At 51.0% G+C, this 21450-nt stretch overlaps 5 protein-coding genes across 5 annotated transcripts; 3 read left to right on the top strand and 2 right to left on the bottom strand.

The window, feature by feature from the left end:
- Positions 1–2831: 2831 nt before the first annotated feature.
- Positions 2832–7945, top strand: COCSUDRAFT_45928 (hypothetical protein). Its single transcript, XM_005652087.1, has 14 exons — positions 2832–3185; positions 3273–3314; positions 3429–3457; positions 3544–3642; positions 3766–3810; positions 3922–4110; positions 4459–4636; positions 4940–5051; positions 5167–5268; positions 5565–5710; positions 5985–6179; positions 6658–6804; positions 7072–7227; positions 7421–7945. The coding sequence occupies exons 1-14, from the start codon at positions 2943–2945 to the stop codon at positions 7565–7567; spliced, it is 1830 nt and encodes a 609-aa protein (XP_005652144.1). The 5' UTR covers positions 2832–2942; the 3' UTR covers positions 7568–7945.
- Positions 7946–8062: 117 nt separating this feature from the next.
- Positions 8063–8985, bottom strand: COCSUDRAFT_55595 (hypothetical protein; the record flags this gene model as incomplete). Its single annotated transcript, XM_005652086.1, has 4 exons — positions 8063–8326; positions 8456–8703; positions 8790–8876; positions 8964–8985. The coding sequence occupies 4 exons, from the start codon at positions 8983–8985 to the stop codon at positions 8063–8065; spliced, it is 621 nt and encodes a 206-aa protein (XP_005652143.1).
- Positions 8986–9726: 741 nt separating this feature from the next.
- On the top strand, positions 9727–10486 carry COCSUDRAFT_55594 (hypothetical protein; the record flags this gene model as incomplete). Its single annotated transcript, XM_005652085.1, has 3 exons — positions 9727–9866; positions 10031–10136; positions 10412–10486. 3 exons carry the CDS (start codon positions 9727–9729, stop codon positions 10484–10486), a joined length of 321 nt encoding a protein of 106 aa, XP_005652142.1.
- Positions 10487–12068: 1582 nt separating this feature from the next.
- Positions 12069–18019, top strand: COCSUDRAFT_64306 (glycoside hydrolase; the record flags this gene model as incomplete). Its single annotated transcript, XM_005652084.1, has 14 exons — positions 12069–12251; positions 12436–12569; positions 12698–12836; positions 13130–13253; positions 13476–13579; positions 13782–13856; positions 13961–14092; positions 14471–14669; positions 15051–15113; positions 15498–15673; positions 15908–16060; positions 16268–16371; positions 16693–16835; positions 17125–18019. 14 exons carry the CDS (start codon positions 12069–12071, stop codon positions 17463–17465), a joined length of 2070 nt encoding a protein of 689 aa, XP_005652141.1. The 3' UTR covers positions 17466–18019.
- A 432-nt stretch (positions 18020–18451) lies between these two features.
- Positions 18452–21358, bottom strand: COCSUDRAFT_34895 (cytosolic NADP malic enzyme; the record flags this gene model as incomplete). Its single annotated transcript, XM_005652083.1, has 10 exons — positions 18452–18540; positions 18571–18676; positions 18886–19008; positions 19222–19395; positions 19574–19771; positions 19912–20054; positions 20279–20486; positions 20633–20822; positions 20896–21132; positions 21276–21358. 10 exons carry the CDS (start codon positions 21356–21358, stop codon positions 18452–18454), a joined length of 1551 nt encoding a protein of 516 aa, XP_005652140.1.
- Between the last annotated feature and the right edge of the window lie 92 nt (positions 21359–21450).

Genomic DNA, 21450 nt, shown 5'->3' with positions numbered 1-21450 from the left:
GACTGAAGCGAGAATCCCAAATGCAGGCAGGTCCTCATAACATGGCAAAAATGCGTTACACAGGCGCTATGCGCAATGTTTACATGCTCATGCTAGAATAGCTCGAAGCAGGCGACAGCTCAGAGGGTGCTGTGCAGGCGCTTTAAATATTGAGTACAGGTTGTCATGAGGCGCACTGCAGCTGTTCGTGCACGTGAGTCTCATCTTCTTCAGATATTGAAAGATGTATGCATTCAAGTTGAATTTTGAACAACTCCTGCACTTATACCTCTACAGCTGCTGCCGGCATTCGCATCGAGCAAAACCACATGTCAGGAAGACTGCAAGCTCTGATGTGGCACGGTCTTGGCTTTGGTATTAACAAACTTCACGCGGAGGTGGCGTCTCGGGTATGTGCCCACGCTCAAAAGCTGTGGCAAGCCATGGCCTCAGGGGACTATCCTCTGGAATGTTGCTTAGGGCGGGATGACTCACTGGAGGCATGTGAGCCGCCGCAGAACCCTGACCTGCACTCACAGAATATACCAACTTCACACCAAGGGTAAGTGCAAGAAGCCATTTGCACAACAACATACATCACAATATTCATCAGCCAACTCATAAGCCAAAATCACATTGACAGAGGATGGTAATTATCGTGCTTTGGGGTCAAGGACAAGCGTGCCTGCATTGGACAGAGGACTGGATCCAATCGCCTGCTGAAACGTCACTGGCTGCTGCGTCTGTTGCTGGCCAAACCCTGCTGCGCTCATGGCCTGTGGCTGGGCTTGCGAATGGAATGGGCTGGCCTGTGCTGGCGTGCCAAAAGCACCAACAGAGCCAAAAGCATTCGAAATGCCAGCTGGCGTTCCTGCACAGGACCTTCCTCCATGTCAGCATACCAAAAACTTCTACCAAGAAATCCAGTATTCCACAAGTTTGACAAAAGAAGACAGAAGGAACATGTGCCTTGAACAGTCAAATTTCCTAATTATGGCCAAGCATCACTCCGTGGGTGGGAGAAATTACCGGCAAAGGGTCCGGCTGATGGCATGGATTCTGCCGGGGACAGTTGGAAGGGCGTGCCAAAGGCAGGCGAGGGGGTGGTCGGTGCAGCTGCAGGGTGGGACCCAAATGCTCTGACCACCTGCCCAAATGGAGTAGCTGGCTGGAAAGGCTGGGGGGCCGAGAACGAATTTGCTGGTGGGTCTATTGCAGGGCCCCCCATGGATGGAGGCCTGCTGGCCCTGGATACAGCCTGCCATGCAGACACGGGAAATGTTACTATGCAGGTGCATTGACCAGACCATGTTGCTGATTGTACCAATGCACATAATTCTGATATACGCTTCCCATAAAGTACAACAAGCTGGAGTAATCTCTGGGATGTCCCAATGCACTTAATCCTGATATGTGCTTCCTATGGTGTGCAACAGGTGAGAGTAATCTCTGGTGCTATGCGGCCAAGTAGGGGTTTGGTTCTGACCTGCCATTGCTGATCAAGCGCTTTTCTGGCCACATTGAAGTCAGCCACCACCGAAGCAGCCGAGCGGCCAGCCCTCACGGCCTGCATCTCTGCCCACCTGACCTGCTCAGCATACGCCATATTGATCATTACCTTGCCTGGCTCGCCCACAGGAAACACAGCTGGCACATCTCTCAGATCTAAAGTTATCACAAAGATGTGGTTTTTACAGGAGTCTGAGCGCACTCAGCAAAATAGACACCCCACCTCCTCGTATGAGTAATCCCCAGTCAAGTCATTCTGCTTACTGCGCTCGTGGGCATAACAGGAGAAAGGCCATGGTGGCCTCTCATTCTTCAGGTCATCCCTCACCACCGATCTCCAATCCACATTCTGCTGCTGCTGTGGCTGCTGTCTTCCACCCCTCTGGCTCCTGCATCAGACCAACATGACCACCAATCAGGGGTAACCAAGCCTCCAAGCGCGTCGAACAGAAAATCGCAAGTATTCTCGCAGCCAAAACAGCTAATCCAGCCCCATGACTCACCCCCGATTATTCTGCGGTTCCTGATCCTCTGCAGGATGGTTGAATGCTCCAAAACGATTGTTGTCCCTCTGTTGGCCTATAAACCATGGCCCAAGGGTGTCAGTGTGCCTCATCACAACGGACACATGCACATTTTTCATCAGCAGGACTTCTGAAACATACCTTGGCGCTGAGGTGGGGCATTGCTGTTCCTCTGACCAGATCCCCAGCCTCCTCCTTGATTGGCTGGTTGCTGCTGCTGCTGCAATCGTCCGAATACGCCCTGCCATGACCTTGCATACCTTCAGAGAGCGCTCCTGACACAGGCTCTCAGGCCAGAGAGTAGGCAGGACAGATTCTCTTTCAGGATTGTACTGCACTGGGCAATGAGAGTAGACAGAATGCCAGTAATTAATCTGTCTTTCTCACCCGATCTGTGTTCCTACTAATATTCTGCTGAAAGCCTGCACAAACCAGACACTTCTTCAGAGACAAGCACCAGTCGGTAAAGCACAGAACATCAGCAGAAATGAAAAATGGAATCTTCACAAGAAAAATTGTCGACCTCTATTGTCGTAATTGGGTCTTCTGCCCATCTTGCTTTATGGAGATGTTGCTGTTGCCTGTCACATCCGAGCTTAGTCGACACAATTGTCGTTAAGCATGCGCATTTCTTCACTCACAGGATGATTTTGCACCGCTAATGAATTTTTCTGGATCCTGCTTTCAGTTTTAAGGAAATTTTCCTGTCCAACATGGCAATGATGTCATCGGCCAGCCTGCAGCCAGCTGGACCTCACATGAGCACTTTCTTGAAGTCTTCAAGTTGACTCTCTCCTCGCGCAAGGACTTTAGAGATTGGGGAAATTTAATAACTTCTGATGCGATCGTCGACCTGCAAGCGTGGTGGTCCGCCATAGCTGTCTTTATAATCTGCGAGCAAAACAATCGACTGAGATAGTCTCGGGCACCATGATTTGTTCGGGCAGGACAAGCACTCTTCAGATCAGTAGTGAACATTTATGTGGAAGGGGCGATCGGATGATCGGAGGAAGCAGGTTCTCCAAAAGCCCTGTGAACCTTTTGACAGGCGGCATGCCCGTACCTTTCAAGACCACGAGGTCTTTGATGCAAAAGCATTGCAATTCGAGACTGTTCAGAAAACCTTCAGACGACAGACGATCACGTCTGGGTATCTTTGAAGTCAAAGCAGAGGTGGGTCCCTATGCACGTATGAGAGGGAGTCATTGCAGTCATATGGTAGCTCTTAAGAAAGTCCTGACCCTACTTCCAATGTTGCAGGAGGGTCCGAGCGAAAGACAGTTCTCGCAGGCCGCCAAAAAGGTATGATGTCAGACGTTGTGTTGGTGCTCTTTGTGGGAGATGTCATGCTCAATCTTCCTTGTCCCCTAGTTGGACAAGTGTGTGATATCACCTGACTTTGATGGTGGATTGCAGGCCTTGCAGATCAACCTGGACCCCAAGTGGTGTGCCCTAGCGTCTGATCCCCATGCTTTGCAAGTCTTCCACATGCATTGAAAGCCAGGACACACTAAACGGAGCTTACATGCAGGTATGGGTCTTTTGCTGAGATTGGAGCAGGTCAGGAGGTGGCGAGGTGGTTGTTCAGGGTGGGTGGAGCAGCGGGCACCATTGCGAAATCGGTGTCAGCGTGAGTGCACACACTCGTACCCAGTACACTTCTTACTTCTTAATGGCAATCTGCTTACTACTTTGATGCTTATGCAAATGATGGCACGGTTGCTCCGCACCGATTTTCGCATCTCTTGTGCAGGTATGACATGACCATCTCCGATTCAATGTACGGCGCAGCCAGGAGGTAGGCCCACTAGTAACACCCACTGAAACAACAAGAACTGCCTTACATCGCACCTATCTGCATGCGTGCATGCATGCCCATGCATCGAGCCCGTAAAATTCCATGCTGCAGGTATGTCACTCGTGAGCGAGTGGAGGCCATGCTGGACTATGAGTTTCTGCAGTGCAAGCTGACTCTGCGCAATCAGCGCGGCGACAACACAAACTTCTTCGCGTTTGCTGACACGCTCACCACCAAGGCCTTCAATCGGGACAACGAGTGCCACGGCTGGCTCGGCATCAAATACCAGACCGCGCCTATGTGAGTACTAGCCTACAGAACCTTTAACCTATCATCTACATTTGAAAGTGAAATACTGCAAACACTGTATGCACTGCCTCCTGCCTGTCCTGCTGGCCATCAGCATATGGTCCTTTGCAACTCACAAGCTCATTTTCGAAACCTAGACATGACAGTAATTTAAGATACATTCCCTCCTTTTCATTTCACTGCAGTCAGTTCAGCTTACCTCATCTCACTTCAGTTGAGTTCAATTCAGTTCACTTGAGTGCTTTTGGGCTCAGTTCAGTTCAGATAATCAGTTCCTATGAGTTCAGTTCAGCTCAGTTCAGGTTATCTCACTTTACTCAATTCTTTTGTGTGGTGCAGGTCGGAGCCCAACAGCGTGGTGATCCACATCCGCATGCTGGACAAGTCTGCGCAGCTGCAGCAGGAGGCGGTGGGAGTGCTGGGCATCAACCTCATCCACGCCGCCTTCTACATGGGCGGCAACACCGGCGCCATCATCTCATCCCTCCTCAGCGAACTCAGCCGCACGCGTATTGAGGTCGGCCGGCCATCCACTCTGCAAGCCTTCGTGTTATCAATAGAATCATTGGGGCCTTCCTATCGGAATCGTGGCTTACCTCTCCCATTTTAAGCCACTCGGCTGGGAAAATGACTCTGATTCAACTTTGACTGAGTGGATGATTGCGGCTGTATAAGTGAAATGAATACAATGATGGAAGCTTGTTCATGATGGGAGCCGGTGGCCTCTGCCTTGCCACAAGGGTGGACCGAGAGCAAGATGCAGCTGCAACAAGAGGATTCCTTGACCTATGTGTTGACACTGTGGTTTGTGCCCCTGCAGGTGGACTTGATCTCCTTCCAGGGACCATCATTCAAGCACGTTGACAACCGCGTGGCAGCGCTGAGGCTGGTGCAGAAGGGCTTGTGCGATGCCGCCCTCTTTGACCCTTCAGGTGAGCAAATTCTAGCAGGATCCAAAGTTTGCTGTTGTGACTTGCCCTCTGTGTCTGCGAGCATCGCTGCAATTTGAGAGGCGAGTACGTGACATGTGCATGCTGTGTTCTTCAGGCGAACTGCAGATTCCCCAGGAGACGCTCTACAAGAAGAACGTGCTGGTGGTCCGTGGCCGCTTCCGGCCCTACACACTGCTCCACAACGACATGCTGCAAGGTGCGAGAGCACCTGATCACTACTCACTATCAACAGGAACGCCCTTTTGTGGCCCTCAAGCTTGAGCCACAGCTCAAGTCAAAGGATGCTTGCGCAAAAAGTCAGGCTTCCGAGCCAGTGCTGCTCACTACTGGAGCCAGAGAGACAAGCATGCACCGCAGTGAAGCAAACCCTTTCAAGACTGGGAGTAAAGGAGATTGCCCGAGATTTCTTGAATCTGCTGCTGCTGGAGAGCTCAGAGTGATACCCCTGAGCAACCAGGACGTGAAGGCATGGAGTATGGGTGGTTTGTGCAGGGGCAGCAGCGCAGTTCTTTTGCGAGGTCCCGTCGAAGACGGGCACGTCGACAGACACCAACTTGGCCAGCGATACGTATGACGAGTGCGTGTACAGGGAGGACACCCTCGTGCTCCTGGAGCTCACCACACGTGACATGATGGAGGTGTGCACCCCTCAGGCCCCCTGCTCTCCTTTGCACTCATCAAGTTGATTGCAACATCTGTTCTGGTTTTGCACTGGCTGTGTACATACAGATCTGCTGCACACGCAGAACCAACTCCATTATGGACCCAAGCTATGGGTAATTCCATCTATACAAAGGTGCAAAAGTAAAGAGCCTGCCTAGAGCACTTCCATGCCCACTTATGGGTTTCATGTTCAAGACAGCTTCAGCCTTTGTGCAACATGATGGACAATACAGAGCACATGGCGTGCAGGGCGGGGATCTGCTGGACTGGACAACGGACCACGGCATTCAGGAGGACGCGTTCATACAGCGCATTGAGGCGCTGTCCACGATGGGTTACAGTGTGCTGCTGTCCAACTACCGCCGCTACTTCAAGCTCGCCACTTACCTGGCCACCTTCTCCCGCGAGTCCATCGTCATCGCCATCGGCCTCCCCTCCCTCATTGTGCGCATTTTTATCTAAATTCATACAAACATCTAAAATTTTATTCAACTTCTTAATTTTTTTGAAAATTAAAAATTTTTGTAAGTTTCTTGCCCTTTTTCAAAAATGTGTGTCGAACCCTATCATTGTTATCATTGCATGCCATTCCTGCCGGAGGCAAGATGCACATGCAGACAAGCTGCATGCCAAAATCCCTACCCTTGTTGGACTCGCCAGATCCAAGCAAGACCCTATCGACTTTCATATGGCCCTGACTCGAACATGTCTTGGAGGGTGTGCATGCACAAACTCCTGGCTCACAAATGCAAGGCAAAATCTGGCTGCAATTTATGTCAAGACAGCTTTGTGATGCGGTTGGCTGTGCATCGCAGCAATTGGAGGCACGGTTGGTCCTTTAGATGCCCGAGCAGGAAGATCCTGAATAGCCAGACTGCGGTATTGTCAGCGTGCCTAACCCTCATGGCTTGTGCTATCACAGGAGCTGTTCAAGCTGAAGCACTATAATGACTTGGATGGAGGCATCCTGGAGGGTTTTGGCCGCCTGCTCAAGTTCGACCTGAAGATCTACGTCTACCCCACGCTGGACACCAAGACTGGCGAGGTCATCACAGCAAAGAATGTCAAGGTGTGTCCCTCTCTGACACAATATAAATGCAAAGCCAATATGTGCAGCATGCAGGATCCGCGCGCTGTGCCCGCTGAATGCCGCCGGCTGAGTTGGCATCACTGGTAGCAGCCATAGGACATGGGAATGTTGGCTTGCAGCATCTTTGATGTTGTCAATCTTTGCAGCCCAACTAAGCTGTGACATAGGAGCACCCAGCTGTCTGTCTAGGTGCTCCATGATGGACCCGGTATGTAGGCTGAGAGTGTGTATCTTTTCTCTTGCCAGGTGGAGCCGGAGGTGCAGAAATTGTATGACTACATTTATGAGAGGGGCACCATCATTCCCATTGAGGACTACTCGGCAGAGCTGCTGTCTGTGGGCGATGTGTCCAAGCGCGTCACTGAGTCCATCCGCTGTGGCACTGACGAGTGGGAGTCCCTGGTCAGCTTACCTCTCACCCTCCCTTGTCCTGTGATTCTTCTTTAAACTTTCAATCCTCGCAATTGTAGCTGGGAATGGCTCCCAAAGGCTGCACAATTGCCTTTGCGCTGTAGCATCGGTTGATCTTGTTGTTTGCCTGACATGTAGGCAGACATTTAAGACAATGCCTCACTGTCTGGTGCTTCTTCTGCAGGTGCCGCAGCATGTGCGCGATCAGATCAAGACTCTGCACCTCTTGGGATACCGCGGGGATTCGCAGAACGGAGGCCACCAGAATGGCGCAAATAATGGATCCTACAAGCCACAGAAGGCTCTGGGCGCTCCTGCCGGAGCAGCCTAAGGCATATGTGATCCCAGAGGGGAATTGTATAAACTTAGATTTCTACTGACGTAAGACCGCAAGGATTCGTTAGACAGGCACGACGTTTTGATTAACCCGTATTTGGAATGCAGTGCAGGATTTTGTCCAGTCCGATGTACAATAACAAGTTTCAGGCTTTCAAGAGATGGAATGCATTTTCTAGGCACCTACTTGAGAATGCTGCATGTTGCATGGGATAGCCATGTTTCTTGCAGCTCTTCTGGTCATCAACGCATTTTTTAGACCTACTCCAATGCTGGCATGTTGTGCTTCACTAGACAATATGTTGAGTATTTGGATGCAGAACATTTTTTTCACCTGCCCAGCATAAATGTGTTGTAAAAAGTAGTGGTGGCCATGTTTCTACATCGGTGACAGTTAGGTGAATATGTGTAGCGAAGCAGGATCTCTCTGTCCTGCAAATCTCGAATAAAAACACCTCTTAAGAAGCCTTTAAGGCCACAATCAGAGGTGCTACCCCGCCTGAGTTCTCTGCTGTGTGGCATAGAGGTTGTACAGTGTGGAGCCCTCCAGTTGGGTGTCCTGCTCAACGACACATGTTGCGAAGCTTCCCTTGGCAATGAGCAGCTCTCTGACAGCGCCCAGAGCCCCATTCACATCATGCACCTCCATCACTAGTTGGCGTATTTTTGGCCAATCCCCATCTGCAATGCCCCTGAGCACATCCAGCTCTGCTCGCTCCACATCCACTTTAAGGAGATTTACGACCTCGAGACCCTGCAAGCATCACAGTTTCTATTTAAGGATGCCAGACAACAATTGCTGCACAGTGATCGAGGTCATTAATGAACCAAGCCTGCCCGTCTGCATGCAGCAAATAACATCAACAAAACTTGATGCTTTAACCTGTGTTCGGATGATATCTGACACAGTTGTCAGTTGGCAGCGGTACTCCTTCTTCTGTGCCAGCATCCGCTTGACGGCCAGGCGAGATAGAGGATCGACAAGCCATTTGGGTGCGCTGCGAGCAGCTAGGCTGCCTATTCTGTTGACCAGTGAGAGGTCCATGCCCTCAAGACTAGGCAATGAACGCTCCAGGAATATGTGCATTGCATCCGATACCTCAGAGGCATCTGGATACATGGTACTCCAGCCTGCGGAGGCGCACACAACAGATCATGACATGCACAATCAGATGACTTGCTCCTTCTGACCGGCTATTGAGATGCAAAAGTCTCACCGGCTGCAGCGGGATAGAATGTGAAGTCCAAGGCCTCCCTTGACCCATCACCAACCCCTTTGTTGATGAGCAAAACCTGGCCGTCGCCTACAGGCAGCACAAGCATCAGGTTTCTTGCTCTTCGCCAGTTTAGAGACAGGTTGGGGGCTGGGAGCTTTGAGCTTTCATACTCACCTGGACCTTGCAAGACGTCCATATTGTACTGGAGGACCTCCCATGTTGGGGGGACTGGCTCCACAGCAATCACAAGACCCTTTTTTCCCACCTTTTTGGCTGCATATGCAGCAAAGATCCCGATGTTTGCACCCACATCAAGAACAGTGTTGCCTGGCGAGATCGTCACCCCGTGCTGAAGGTATGTCTGCTTTTCGTACACCTCACGATATAGGAAAGCAACGTCTGGCTTGCTGACGTATGCTATCTGCTGACCAGTCGGTATTGGACACAGGGGCAGTGCTGAACTAACAGATTCACATCGCTTGGAAGCTGCTCTACTATTCCTATATCTGATCCTAATCAATGAACTGGTGCATCCATATGAAGGTCTGCACGATTGCACATTATTATGTGCTTGCTTCGGGAGCATTGAATCCTCACAATTGCCGGCATCACCAGGAATTGAAGAGATTTGAAGCACGTGGTCGACCATGTGAGGTCACGTGCCCCTTCTTGAGAAGCAAGAGGCTGGACGAGAAGGCCACAAGAACTATCGACAATTAAGTGGTACCTCATGAACAGTTGATATTTATCACACAAATTGGGGGCGAGCACGCTGTCATTTATTCAGAGAGATCACTGGGTGATCTAGATCCCACTCTAAAAGGATTGCGAACAGCAGCTCAGAAACGCATTTATTTTGCCCACTGATAGATTTAAAAATTGGGTATATTGGAGAGTGAGCTTCCTAGCAAGCGCTGGCAGAATTTGACCTGTCAGCATGGACTACAATCAGAAGCTGACCTGGACTTTTGCAGCAGTCGCAGCGGCCAGCGGGGGTGTGTGGTTGTTTGCGGAATATGGCGACACTATTAAATCCAGTCAGACGAAGCAGATCGTCTCCTGCGTGCTTGTATTCTGGTATGTGGTCAGGAAATGATTTTCCTTTGTCTGCTTGACAACAAGAGCGCCTGCTTGCTCAGAAATAACAGGAATCTGCTCTCTGATTTGTGCAAGCATGGCATAGGCTTGAAAAGAGTGCAAAGCAGGGTGACTGATCGTGTGTATGTCCCTGGGCTGAACAGGGTCGTCTTCCTGGTGAGGACGGTGATGACATTCGTGTGGGGATTCGGGGTTCCAAAGCAGGAGGTCCCTGTTAGGAAGGCCACAGTCCCTAAAATTGAGGATGAGGTAAGCCAACAGGCTTTGACATTCCGTAGATAGGCTTTGCATCAGGCAATTATTGATCACCAGATAGCTCCTACTGGGAGACCAATGCATGCATGGATCTGTCCTGCACGGCAGAGTATTGTTGCAGATTCTGTGCCTATCCTTGAGCCAAGTGCTGGCGCCGCGGCCGACGTTGAGATTAAATCTCAGGTGGACACGGTGGAGTGCTGAGAAAGTCTTGGGGTGATTTATAAGGACTGCAAACGCCACTGATTCAACCACATTGTTGTGCATAGGATGATGGGGATGACGCGGGCGCCCAGGCAGCAACGCCAGCGCGCAGGAGGACACGTACAAGAAGGGACATCTAGAGAAGTGCAGATGAGGGAAGGCTATTGCAGTCAAGCAGATACTGGCAATCACCTGCACTGCAGGCCCTGCAGCAAGCCTTGCCAGGATCCGTCGTCATCGCTCAGAATGTGGAGCATACAGCCTGTGCTGTTGAACACTTGCGGCACCATTATGGCCATGATCCATGCCCTCTGTCGAATTGAACATGTCTTGCAGACGTTGTCAACTTTGCAGAAGGCATCATGCGCTTTGTGCATCCGTTATTGCAATCTCATACAATGGCTGCTTGGTTGAGTGCGCTGTGTCGGTGTAAGTTAATTTAGTGCCATTAACACTCAGTGAGTCCACAACATTATAGACATCAATACCACTGGCACATGTGAAAATGTGCAGGGCAGAGAGGGCCCCCTGATAAATTCCTGCAGATGTAGGGCGCTGCCAATGTCACACGGTGTGAAGAATGCCAGACTCAAATATGAAGCTCACAGTCGTCTGCTGGCCATGTCACATGGCACGGTGCCAGTGGTAGCTATAAAGCAAAGCAGCAGAGCTCGAACCTACTGGAACATGTTCAAAATTGTCACCCGCTGGGCCAGACAAAACGAGTGATCTTGCTGATCAAGACTCATTTGATGAGGACATGCACCTCTGGAAGATTTAAGCATGGTGTGATCGAAACAGGAGCAGAGATGCACGTGTCAACATTGTGGGGAAAGTTTCTTGGACGTGACGTCGATGCGTTGATGCAATGCTGCATGTGCCGAGGTGCGCGGTGATCTGGCATTCCCAGACTGGTACAGCGAACATTGAGATGAGGTTCAGAACAGACTTTGACAACGTTTTCCACTAGGAAATAATTTTGAGGCTGGGTTTTGATATTCAGTCCAAGAGAAACTCCTTTCGTCTTGTAATTGATGTGACGCAAGACATGATGGGGAGTGGGAAGAGAGGGGTGGCCTGTCGGAACGCCGGCACCCTGTGCACAGTGCTCTTCTGCTTAATTCAATCTGGGGCAGCAGCGCCCGCCGTGAGCACGGTGAAATCATCAAACTACTCTTTCTCTGTCGATCGTCTGATCAGTCCGATTCTTGCCGATGGACAGCCAATGCCAGGTTTGAAGAGCCGCCTTGGACTCTAACCTGTGTGTGCCCAGGTTGTTCCTGTTGGGGACTACTTCGCCACAATCAACAAGGACGGCAATTTTGAAATCGGCTGCAAAACTTTTTACCCAGCAATCTGGAACCAGTATGCAACCCCTTTCAATCAAACACCCACCATCCCGACATCTGATCTTCCTGATCTTCCTGATCTTTCCTTGCACACTCCATATGGATGCCAGGGAGTGTGAAGGTGCTTCTCACAGTTGTTGGTTCTGCTGCAGATGGGAAGTCATAGAGTCTGGTGCAGGAGCACCACAGCTGCTAGGAGCAAGCCTGCCACCCGGCAAGACTGGCCCTCAGGTTTGAGTGCCTCTCCTTACAAGCAACACATCCAAGCTCCACATTCTCTTGACATCAACAACACGGCTGATCACTCATTACACCTCTGCTGTGCAAGAAACACCCAAAAATGTCTTCAGGGTGCTGATGCATTTGTGTGCGCATGCATCAGCTCATAAGGGAGCAGATGGACGCGGCTGTGGCGGCCGGGTTCACAGTCATGCGCGCATGGAGCCATGGGGTCACCCAAAACTACGCCCTGCAGACATCTCCGGGGGTCTACAATGAAGCCATGTTCAGGGGGCTTGACTTTGCGCTGGATGAGGCGCGCCAGCGCAATGTCAAGGTGGGCACTTGATGCAGCCTGCATGCATTTATAATTCGCAAGACAATTGTCTAGCATGCGGACCAGACAGGCCTCAAGTGTACAGGATTGAGCCGCAAAACAGCTCGTTCTTGGCAGGAAAGTTGTCAAATCAACGCCAGGAGAACATCCGAATCCCTGTCTGAAGAAAAGTGTGATGTGGCAGGTCCTCCTGGCATTTGTGGACAACTGGCAGAGCACTGGGGGTGTGGATGAGTATGTTAAGTGGACAGGCGACTCCACAAAGACCCATAAAGATTTCTACACTGACCCCGTCATCATGGGCTGGCGCGTCCCTGAGTGCATGCACTTTGAGAACTCAAAAGTTCAACTTTTAAAATGCTCAGTCGGGATCTGACTGTATTGACAGCTGTCAGATGAGGTCTTGGGCAACACAGTAGACTAAACATGTGAGAATGTTGGTGCAGGTACAAGGACTATGTGAAGACTGTCATCAATCGCGTGAACACGATCAATGGGCGAAGCTATGGAAATGATCCCACCATCTTTGCATGGGACTTGTTGAATGAAGCGCGCTGCCAGAAGTGTGCCAATAACACCATTGCGGTACGGACCCTGCCCAATTCCAATCCTCTCTCAGTGAGACACTCTCACAGATAGTTTTTCTGAGCAAACGCCTGAATTGCTCAAAGGCAGATCACTAGAATGTCTAGTGATGATTCTGTATAGTCTGGATTCAGCATGCAAAATTGCCTCAACTCATTATGCGTGCGTGCATTATGCATGCGTGCGCAGTATTGTACAGTAGCAGCATGCCATGCAAGCCGTTTGTGTCCAGCAAGAGAACTTTCTTTTGTGATTCAAAGTCAAAAACAAAGTCGAAAAGCTGTGGTGTGCAGAAATGGGTGGAGGAGATGGCTCCCTATGTGAAGAGCCTGGATCCCAACCACCTCCTCACCCTTGGAGAAGAAGGGTTCTATTCCACGTCCACCCGCCGGCTCTCCACAAACCCTGGAGCTGAGAGTAGGAGTCACATTTTGCAACTTTTTGATTTTAGCTAGTTTTGCTGTATTTGGCAGAATATATGGGCCGAGTATATGGCAAAATATATGGTAGAATTGGATGTAAATGCCGTCCAGCTGCCTGCACACATTCTTCATTCGCATGCCACCGTGAAAATCTCAGACTTCATAATGAAAAACTTGAACAATTTTGCAATCAAACACTGAGACTTTTTCGGTGCAGATGGCGCAACCTGGCCTTCCGAGGAGGGACAGGATTTCATTGCTGACCACGCCTCGCCCTCCATTGACTTTGCCACCATCCACTCCTGGATTGACAACTGGCAGGTACATGGTGTTGACTCACGGCTGCTGAGTGTCATTCTGTAATCAGGAGTTTTGGAAGTGACAGTTATGTGGTGTTTTAGCACAGCATGCAGCTGCCGGGTGTCATGGTGCACACAAGGGCAGTCATTTTGACAGTAATAACACTGGCCCACGTCTTCGCAAGTCATCAGTAATTTGCTGAGCTGTTATGGTCCTGCTGCAGGATGTGGATGAGGACTTCCAACGCTGGTGGATTCGAACTCATGTTCAAGTTGCATGGGCCACCCTGAAGAAACCGGTGCGCTCAGGATCAAAGCTTCAAGTTGCATATCACAGGCATGTCTGTCAGAAAATTCTCTTTCGGCGCTGAATAAAAGTGGCCATTCATGTCTATGTGTGCAGCTCATCTTGGAGGAGTTTGGCAAGTGGTTGAACAGCACTGTGAATGCTACAATGGAGCAGCGAGACAAGTACTTTGGCATTGTCTACGATGAGTGTGAGAACAACATCGATCTTCCCGGCTCCTCACTGAAGGTGATGAGCTCACAACAAGTCCCACTCTCCCATTGCTTCCGGCCATATCATAACCCAAGCTCAACCAAAAACATCACTTGCAGGGTGCTTCACACGCTTGCCAGACCTTTTGATTGGCACACACAGCACAGGGGGATTTGTATCTCACATTCAAAAGTGAGATATAGGCCCCCCTGCACAGTAGCTCCACAGTGGGATTGAACACATAGGATTACAAACGAGTGATCGTTGGACCTGTTAGAGCGGAACTGGAGAGTCACGAGAAGGCTGACGTAGCTTCAAGCTAGGCATCTGGTCGCTGGTGGACTTGTACAATAAAGTGATCACATGTACATACAAGACAAAGAATATACAAATATCCTCGATTCTCTCTGGCAGGGAGTGGGCTTCTGGGAATGGTTTGCCGAGGGTCAACAGGGGCCGACAAGCGAGGGGGGAGGCCAGGGTCTCTATGGTATCTACGAGTCAGACGCCACCTTCAAGCTCATCAAGCAGAACGTGGCGTTCCTGAACAGCAAATCCGCTCCCTCGCCTGATGGCTGCAAGCCCAAAACTGCGCCGCCTGTTCCTGGCACTGGTTGTGCCTCAACTCTTGTCCAAGGCCTTCCTGGCACTGGGTGCGATCCAACCCTCAGTTTACATTGTAAATTCCGATGGAAAAGTTGTCAAAGAATGTGAGCCCTGGGATCCTGCATGCACATGTCACTGACATGATGTCAGCATGACAAATTTGGAATTGCACACCAAAACCTCCCTACAGGGAATTGTGACTAAGATCTTCCATGCACATGTCAGCAACCCTTCATGCATGCAGACAACATGCAGAGCTTTCAGAAGTAAGAAGGTAAGAGGGACTAGGATTGCAGTGCCATTGACTGGTGGATGTGGTGCAGATACGAAGGCCCACAGTGCAACGTTGACATCAATGAATGCGTGCGTGGGACCCATGACTGTGCAGGCAACAGCACCTGCATCAACACTGATGGCGGGTTCACCTGCCAGTGCTGGAGGGGGTTCACAGGTCAGTACCTAGCCCAACAAGGAGTTGGATAAGTGCCAGCTGTTACCTGCAGGTTGTCTGCAGACATACTCGCCTTCTTGGCAGGAACAACATGTACTAATGGTGTTACCAAGCCCCTAGTGCAAAAGACACTGCCCTCTCGAGTCACAGTAAATTCATCCTGTCAGCTGAGCTCCTCGGACGATCAATAAAACACCGGATGTCAGCTCTGCAGATATTAGGCATCATTGCGCTGTACTGCAAATGCCGGATGTGCACCGATAATGGGTCAGCATGCAATTGCTGGTTGTCTGCAGGGGATGCTACTAAGTGTGTTGCGGTCCACTGACAAATGCCCAATGTGCATGAACATTGAGGAGCATGCACATTTCACTGTGTGCACAGGGGACGGTACCAAGTGCGATGCAACGCCGGCAGTGGCCCAGCTGGAGAGCGCCTACTCCACAGAAGCAACCCAGGGGCCGCTCATCTGCGATATCAAGTACCCCCAGATTGCACCCGGCTTTGTGTACGACCCCACCGGCTCCATCCAGAAGAACGCCTTCAAGAATGGCAAGCAGGTGACAGCACTGCCCCACTTTGGTGTGAAACAACGGCACGGAAACCCCTCCGATGGACTCTGATTGTTCTTTGCACACACAAGTTCCCGCTTGGCAAGCGTCTGCTCTGATGCTAGGCAGGCTGTGAATCAGCATGCCTGGCATCTGCTCTCCTGAGTGACAAAACATACCACAGTCTGACCATGGCACGGTGTGAGAGAACTCAAGATCATGAATATGCCGATGTGTGTGCAGGACGGTGTGGGCAACAGCGCTCCCATTCTGAGCCTGACACAGTGCCTGATTGCCTGCGAATCCGCACCCGGCTGCAGCGCGGTCGTGTACAGCCCTGACGACCAGAATTGCTTCCTCAAGGGGTGCCCCTCCGAGTACGCAGTCAGCTGCCCGGTACGCGCTCTTTCTACTGGCCTCCAGACATTCTCCACAAGGTTTCTGGGACACATTGAGGAGCAGCCCTGCTCCAGTACTCGATACTGAGCAGAAAGTTCCCCCGCTTTCTGATGCGCTGTGCATTTGTTCCCCTGCATGCGTCATGATGAGTAATGGGCATGTTACGGTGAAGTGCTGGTGAGTCATCGGTGGGCATGCATGCAGGTGCCGCCGACGTCGGGATCCCCCGGTGGGCCTGGGGGGCCCACCCAGGCCCCTCCCTCGCCACCGTCGCCCCCCGCCGCTCCGTGCACGCTGCAGCCCTGGCAGTGCCCCCAGGTCACCGCTGCCTATTACAACTACTACTCCAAGCAGAGGCGCGCCCACGCTCAGAAATACCGCTGCAGAATACACTGAAAAATGAAGGATGTAATGATCAGCCATGAAGAGGATGTGGCAATGGAATCCCTTGTTCTCAGGTCCTGCCACCTGTCAAGCAAAGCAAGCTTTGATTGGCCCGCCAAGCCGACATGGCAGCTGTTAGGCAGGCGAGCTACAGAACCCCAAGAAGTCCAGCGCATGATTTTGCAATAGTGCTCTGCGTGACATGCAGTTAGGACGGCTCTTGATGTAAGCATGCTGCTGTGCAGGTACAACTATGCTTGCACCTTCGTCCAGAACAATCCGGACGTCATGCTGGCTCCGGCGCCAAACAGCAAGGTCATTCCCAAGTACTCAGCCGGCGCTGGCAACAATGTGTCCAGCATGTCAACGCTGCCTGGCACCCTGGCAGGTCAGACGCAACTCCCTCTACATCTCATTCACCTCCCTCATGAAACACTTGATTGGACAGTGATGTGCCTGTGAAGCTTCTTAAAAGCAATGCAAAAGCTGCTCTTACTTTTGCGGCAAGATAGCCCTGTCCTCTGCTATGACGCATCTCTGCAATGCCATCATCCCCCCACAACCTCCAGCTGAGACTGCTGACTTTGGTGCCGTGCTCTCATCCATCATCCAAGCGCATCATGCAAGCTCATCCTATACCTGAGATGATTCAAAAGTTGGAGTGTCACGGTTGGCAGGGCTGGCACCGGATGCAGCACCAGCAAGCCAGCAGCCTGCACTAGTGGAGCCCCCAAAGAGTCCCCCACCGCCGCCCACCGCACCGCCGCCGAGTGCCCCACCGCCCGCAGCAGGGGTCCTCCCCAGCAGCACCATCGCATCAGCGCTGACCGGTACTCAGGCCGCAACGCCGCCAATTGCTGCGGCTGCGCCCGCTGCCGAGACAACCGGAGCGCCTCCGACGCTGGGAGCGGGAATCTCTAGTGTCAAGAGTGCGACGCCGCCTGCAGCGGGGACAGTAGAGCTGCCCGCAAATCCCAGCCCAGAGGTCAGACAGCAGTCGATTTCGGCTGGCAAGTGAATTTTTGATCTGCCGCATGGTTGTTTGGGACATTGCCAACTTATACGGGACATGCTTCAGAGAGCACGCATGACATGCGAAACAGCAATTTTGCCCTTGTGTGGACTCCACACTGGACTCCAGTGTGCAGTGAGCAATTGCGGACATACACGCCAGTCCTCATAGCATTGTCAGCTTTAAACGGCATCAGCATGTGCATTGTCCTCTCTTTGCTGCCCATTCCCACTTTCTGCCCTGATTTTGGCATGTCAAGACATGTCCAGGCTTGTTGCCCTCCGGCTAAAACAATGATGGAGGGTGAAGCAAAAAAGATGATAATGTTGTGAACATGTCATTAGGAGATGCAGACAAGAAGCTCAAAATGATGTCTGATGAGGGAACTTGGCAATTCTGCTTTGGAACTATTTTGTGAGGGCAATCCCTTCCAGAGAGTCGGTGAATGTGCGTCGCTTACACACATGTGATCCAAGAATTAGTTGCCAGAGCAGCTGCAGATTTGCAGATCATCAAATCAGCCTGGTTGGCTGGCAAAGATGTAATGTTTGTCTCAAGTCAAAATGAGAGGGATGGGCATGCATGCATTGTTTTGCATGCACACCCTACACAACTTCCTGGTGCCTTTTGGCACATACATAAGTTTCATTGTGAAGACACCCCAAGGCCACCTAGAGCTCGAAGATCCTGCTAAAATACATTGCACAAGTCCTTCAAAACAATTGAGACGGTCTCACTGGCACAAGGCATGCCGTGCAACAAACCCCTGCGATCCAAAAAGAATTGAAAAAATCATACACAAATTGCAATGATGGCAAGACGTCGAAGAATGCCTCAGAGTACATAGAAAAGTACTTGCTCACGTCATTGGCGCTCCCTCTGTTGCATTCTCTCTTGGATTCAAGATTGTGAGTACAAGATACATGCCGCTCCGCATGCAAAAGCAGCGGGCAGCACTGGCCGCCGCAGCGCGTATTTTCCACACGCTTGCCTCATAATTTAGACTGCAGAGGAACTTTGAACATCTTTGACCGCACATATGCTTCCCATGCAGACTGGCCAGCCGGCCGAGGCGGCCCTTCTACCACAGCATCAAAGTCATCTGGCAGGCTTCCTTCCCCTGCCCTGACCATCTGCTCGGCGACAGCCGCAGTGAGCGACGCTGAGACCGTCTGGATAGCGGAGAAGCGAGGAAATATAATCCCTCTACTAAGCTCCTGCACAAAGCATCGATGTACCTAGTCCTTAAGGACTGGAAGACGTGTCTAATAATAATAATAACAAAGCATCATAACAGGCATGTAAAAAGAGTGACCAAGCAACTCCATGCCTTGAATTAAGGGACCGTCCCACAGTTGTTGTCACTCTTTTGAGCGCCTTTCTAGACAGATGTACAGAATTGTAAGCAGAGGGTGCATGGGCTAACCTCCAGGGTTGTCATGTGGGAGAGCATCTCGGCAGCAGCAAGAAAGACCTCATCGGAGATGGTGGATGCTCGAGTGAGCACAGCAGCAAAGCCGATGGCGGGAAAGACATACGCATTGTTGGCCTGAGCACCACCAGGACTTTCAGTTGCCTATACGTCAGAGCTAACATGACTACCTCTCCGGGTTATTTTCTGTGAGCAAAACAGCAGCTGCTAATGTCCAGCAGCAAAGATACAAGGAAGACGTAGGAAGAACGGCTCAATGGGCAGGATTTGATGTGCTCTCATTTACGGCTGTTATTGTGCATTATGGAAGAGCAGCTGCAAACAGTACACCTGTGCAGCATGCTGGGTGACTCCGTCGGTGTTGATTGGAGGAAAGGGGCTGCCGCTAGCAAACAAAACTGACCCTGCGCTGCCCTTGAACGCCTCCTCAAAGGTGCACTCCGCTTTGGATGTCGGGTTAGACAGTGGGAATATGATGGGCCGCTCGTTGATGCTGGACATTGCCTGGCAATTAGCAAATCACACAATAGTCCCAATATGGTCATGACAATATGCTAGTTTTTGAGCGTGACTTAAAGACTTCTATGGCACCGTCCTTTCAAGGCACCGTTCTTACCATGATGGCAACAATATGTCAGGCTGGTAAATCTTTCAAGAGTCTTTTGTGCATGTGGTGCCACACCTGAACGACATCTGGCGTGAAGGCGTTTTTCACAGCCGAAACGCCAATCAGTGCAGTGGGACGGAAGGTGTTGACTGCGTCAAGGAGGCCCCTTTGGAATGGATGATCATGCGCAAAGGGCAGCTTGTGCGGCTGCAGATCGGTGCGCGATGCACATACAAGCCCCTTGGAGTCCATGAACAAACAATGCTGCCGCGCCTGCATTGATGCAACACACCAAATGGTGAGCGCAATTGAGGTTATTTCAACAAGTGCAGCAGCTGATGCCCTGATTGACACCCATGAATGATTGTTTATTGGGCTGAGATGCATGCATGTCGGAGCAGAGATTCACATACCTCTTCTCTTGTGAGTCCATGTCGTCGCTCAAGTGCAATGGCGATCAGCTCTGCAATGCCTGTGCCGGCCTCTCCAGCGCCATAGAACAGGATGCGCTGCTCAGTAAGGGACTTCCCAGTTGCTCGCAGTGCGGATAGTAGCCCTGTGAGAGCACCATGCTCATGCGATTAAACGCTGCAAAATCCCTATCAGATGCATTGCAAATCAAATCAAGGTAGGGCTCCTTGCCAAGCAAGACAGGATGTGACAGCCTTCACTTGCTGCTCCAGTAGCAAGCCAGCCATCTCCCCATTGAGGACAGGGGATCTACTGGCAGACCCAATACAAGGGAGACTGCAAGAACGGTAAGAAGTTTGGTTACTTTACCTGCCAGTGTAATGCAGGCTGTGCCCTGAATGTCATCGTTGAAGACACAGGCGTTTGCTCGATACTCATTGAGCAGCTCGAAGGCATTGTGGTTGGCAAAGTCCTCAAACTGGACAAGCACATGCGGCTGCCACTGCCTCAATGCTGCCATAAAATTTGCCACAACTTCGTGGTATGCGCCGCCTCTCAAGCGTGGCTTTCTGATGCCCTGCAGGCAGCCATACAAGCTTATAAAATCAGCATTCAGGGGAATTAATTGCAGTGGCAAATTCTGAATTTCACACCGTCTACCTGAAACATGACTTCCTTGCAGCAGATGCAGCAAAAAGACCTCACAATAATCGTGCAGAGTACCTTGTACAAGGGATCCTTAAGCAGGCTCTCATTGTTGGTGCCCACATCCAGGAACACCGGCAGGCACACTCGAGGATCCACCCCAGCTGCGGCAGTGTACAGCAGGATCTTCCCCTCAGCTATGCCCATGCCCCCGGTGCCCAAGTCCCCCAGCCCCAAAATCCTCTCCCCATCAGTCACCACCACCACCCTGTACGCATACATTCTTTCGGGGTGCTGAAAGTACAAATGCTTACGTACTCTTTGTCCAATGCAATGAAAACCAGGTTTGGATCTGCATGTGGTCCTCAAAGTGTGCATGCCTGACTTCTTGCTGTGGCCAGGCACGCATGAGCGCAAGGAAATCGTCTTTGCTGCCTGCATCTAGGTACAAGCCTCGTGGCACCAGTGGAAGGTGATGGTAGCGCTGACACGCCTCTCCCACCGTTGGCGTGTAGACATATGGAAGGATCTCCTCTGTGTGTTGCACGAGCAAACTGTAAAATTCTGGTTCTCGTTGTCTGCAGCATCAGAAACACAAGATCACCGCTGACACGAGTGCAGGATGATCTCCAATTCAAGGTGTGGACAAACACTTTAAATGACGGATCACTTCATCGCGATTGCATCCAGGAAAACAATTCCGAGGTTTTCTGCAGCACACCTCTGCAGATTTCGCAGGTACAAGTATTTGTCAATGTCGTGCTCTTTGCTTCTTATATCCTCCAATGTCGATGCTACGCTCATCGTCCTTGTCTTTGCAGCTCTGGTAATACGATTGAACAACCCCGTCAAACGATGCATCTGCAGATCCCGTGGAATCAATCTAAAACAATGTG

Source organism: Coccomyxa subellipsoidea (assembly GCF_000258705.1).
Source record: "Coccomyxa subellipsoidea C-169, whole genome shotgun sequence".
In the NCBI taxonomy this organism is placed as follows: domain Eukaryota; kingdom Viridiplantae; phylum Chlorophyta; class Trebouxiophyceae; family Coccomyxaceae; genus Coccomyxa; species Coccomyxa subellipsoidea.
Note: the sequence above shows the minus strand (reverse complement) of the source record. Positions and strands in the feature narration are given on the sequence as shown.

What these genes read in the sequence shown, in the direction of transcription:
- COCSUDRAFT_45928 (XM_005652087.1), top strand. Translation starts at nt 2,943, where the DNA reads ATGATTTGTTCGGGCAGGACAAGCACTCTTCAGATCAGTAGTGAACAT. An exon ending in TCTTTGAAGTCAAAGCAGAG is followed by an intron (nt 3,186 to 3,272) that starts GTGGGTCCCTAT and finishes CCAATGTTGCAG; the next exon opens with GAGGGTCCGAGCGAAAGACA. An exon ending in CGCCCTCTTTGACCCTTCAG is followed by an intron (nt 5,052 to 5,166) that starts GTGAGCAAATTC and finishes TGTGTTCTTCAG; the next exon opens with GCGAACTGCAGATTCCCCAG.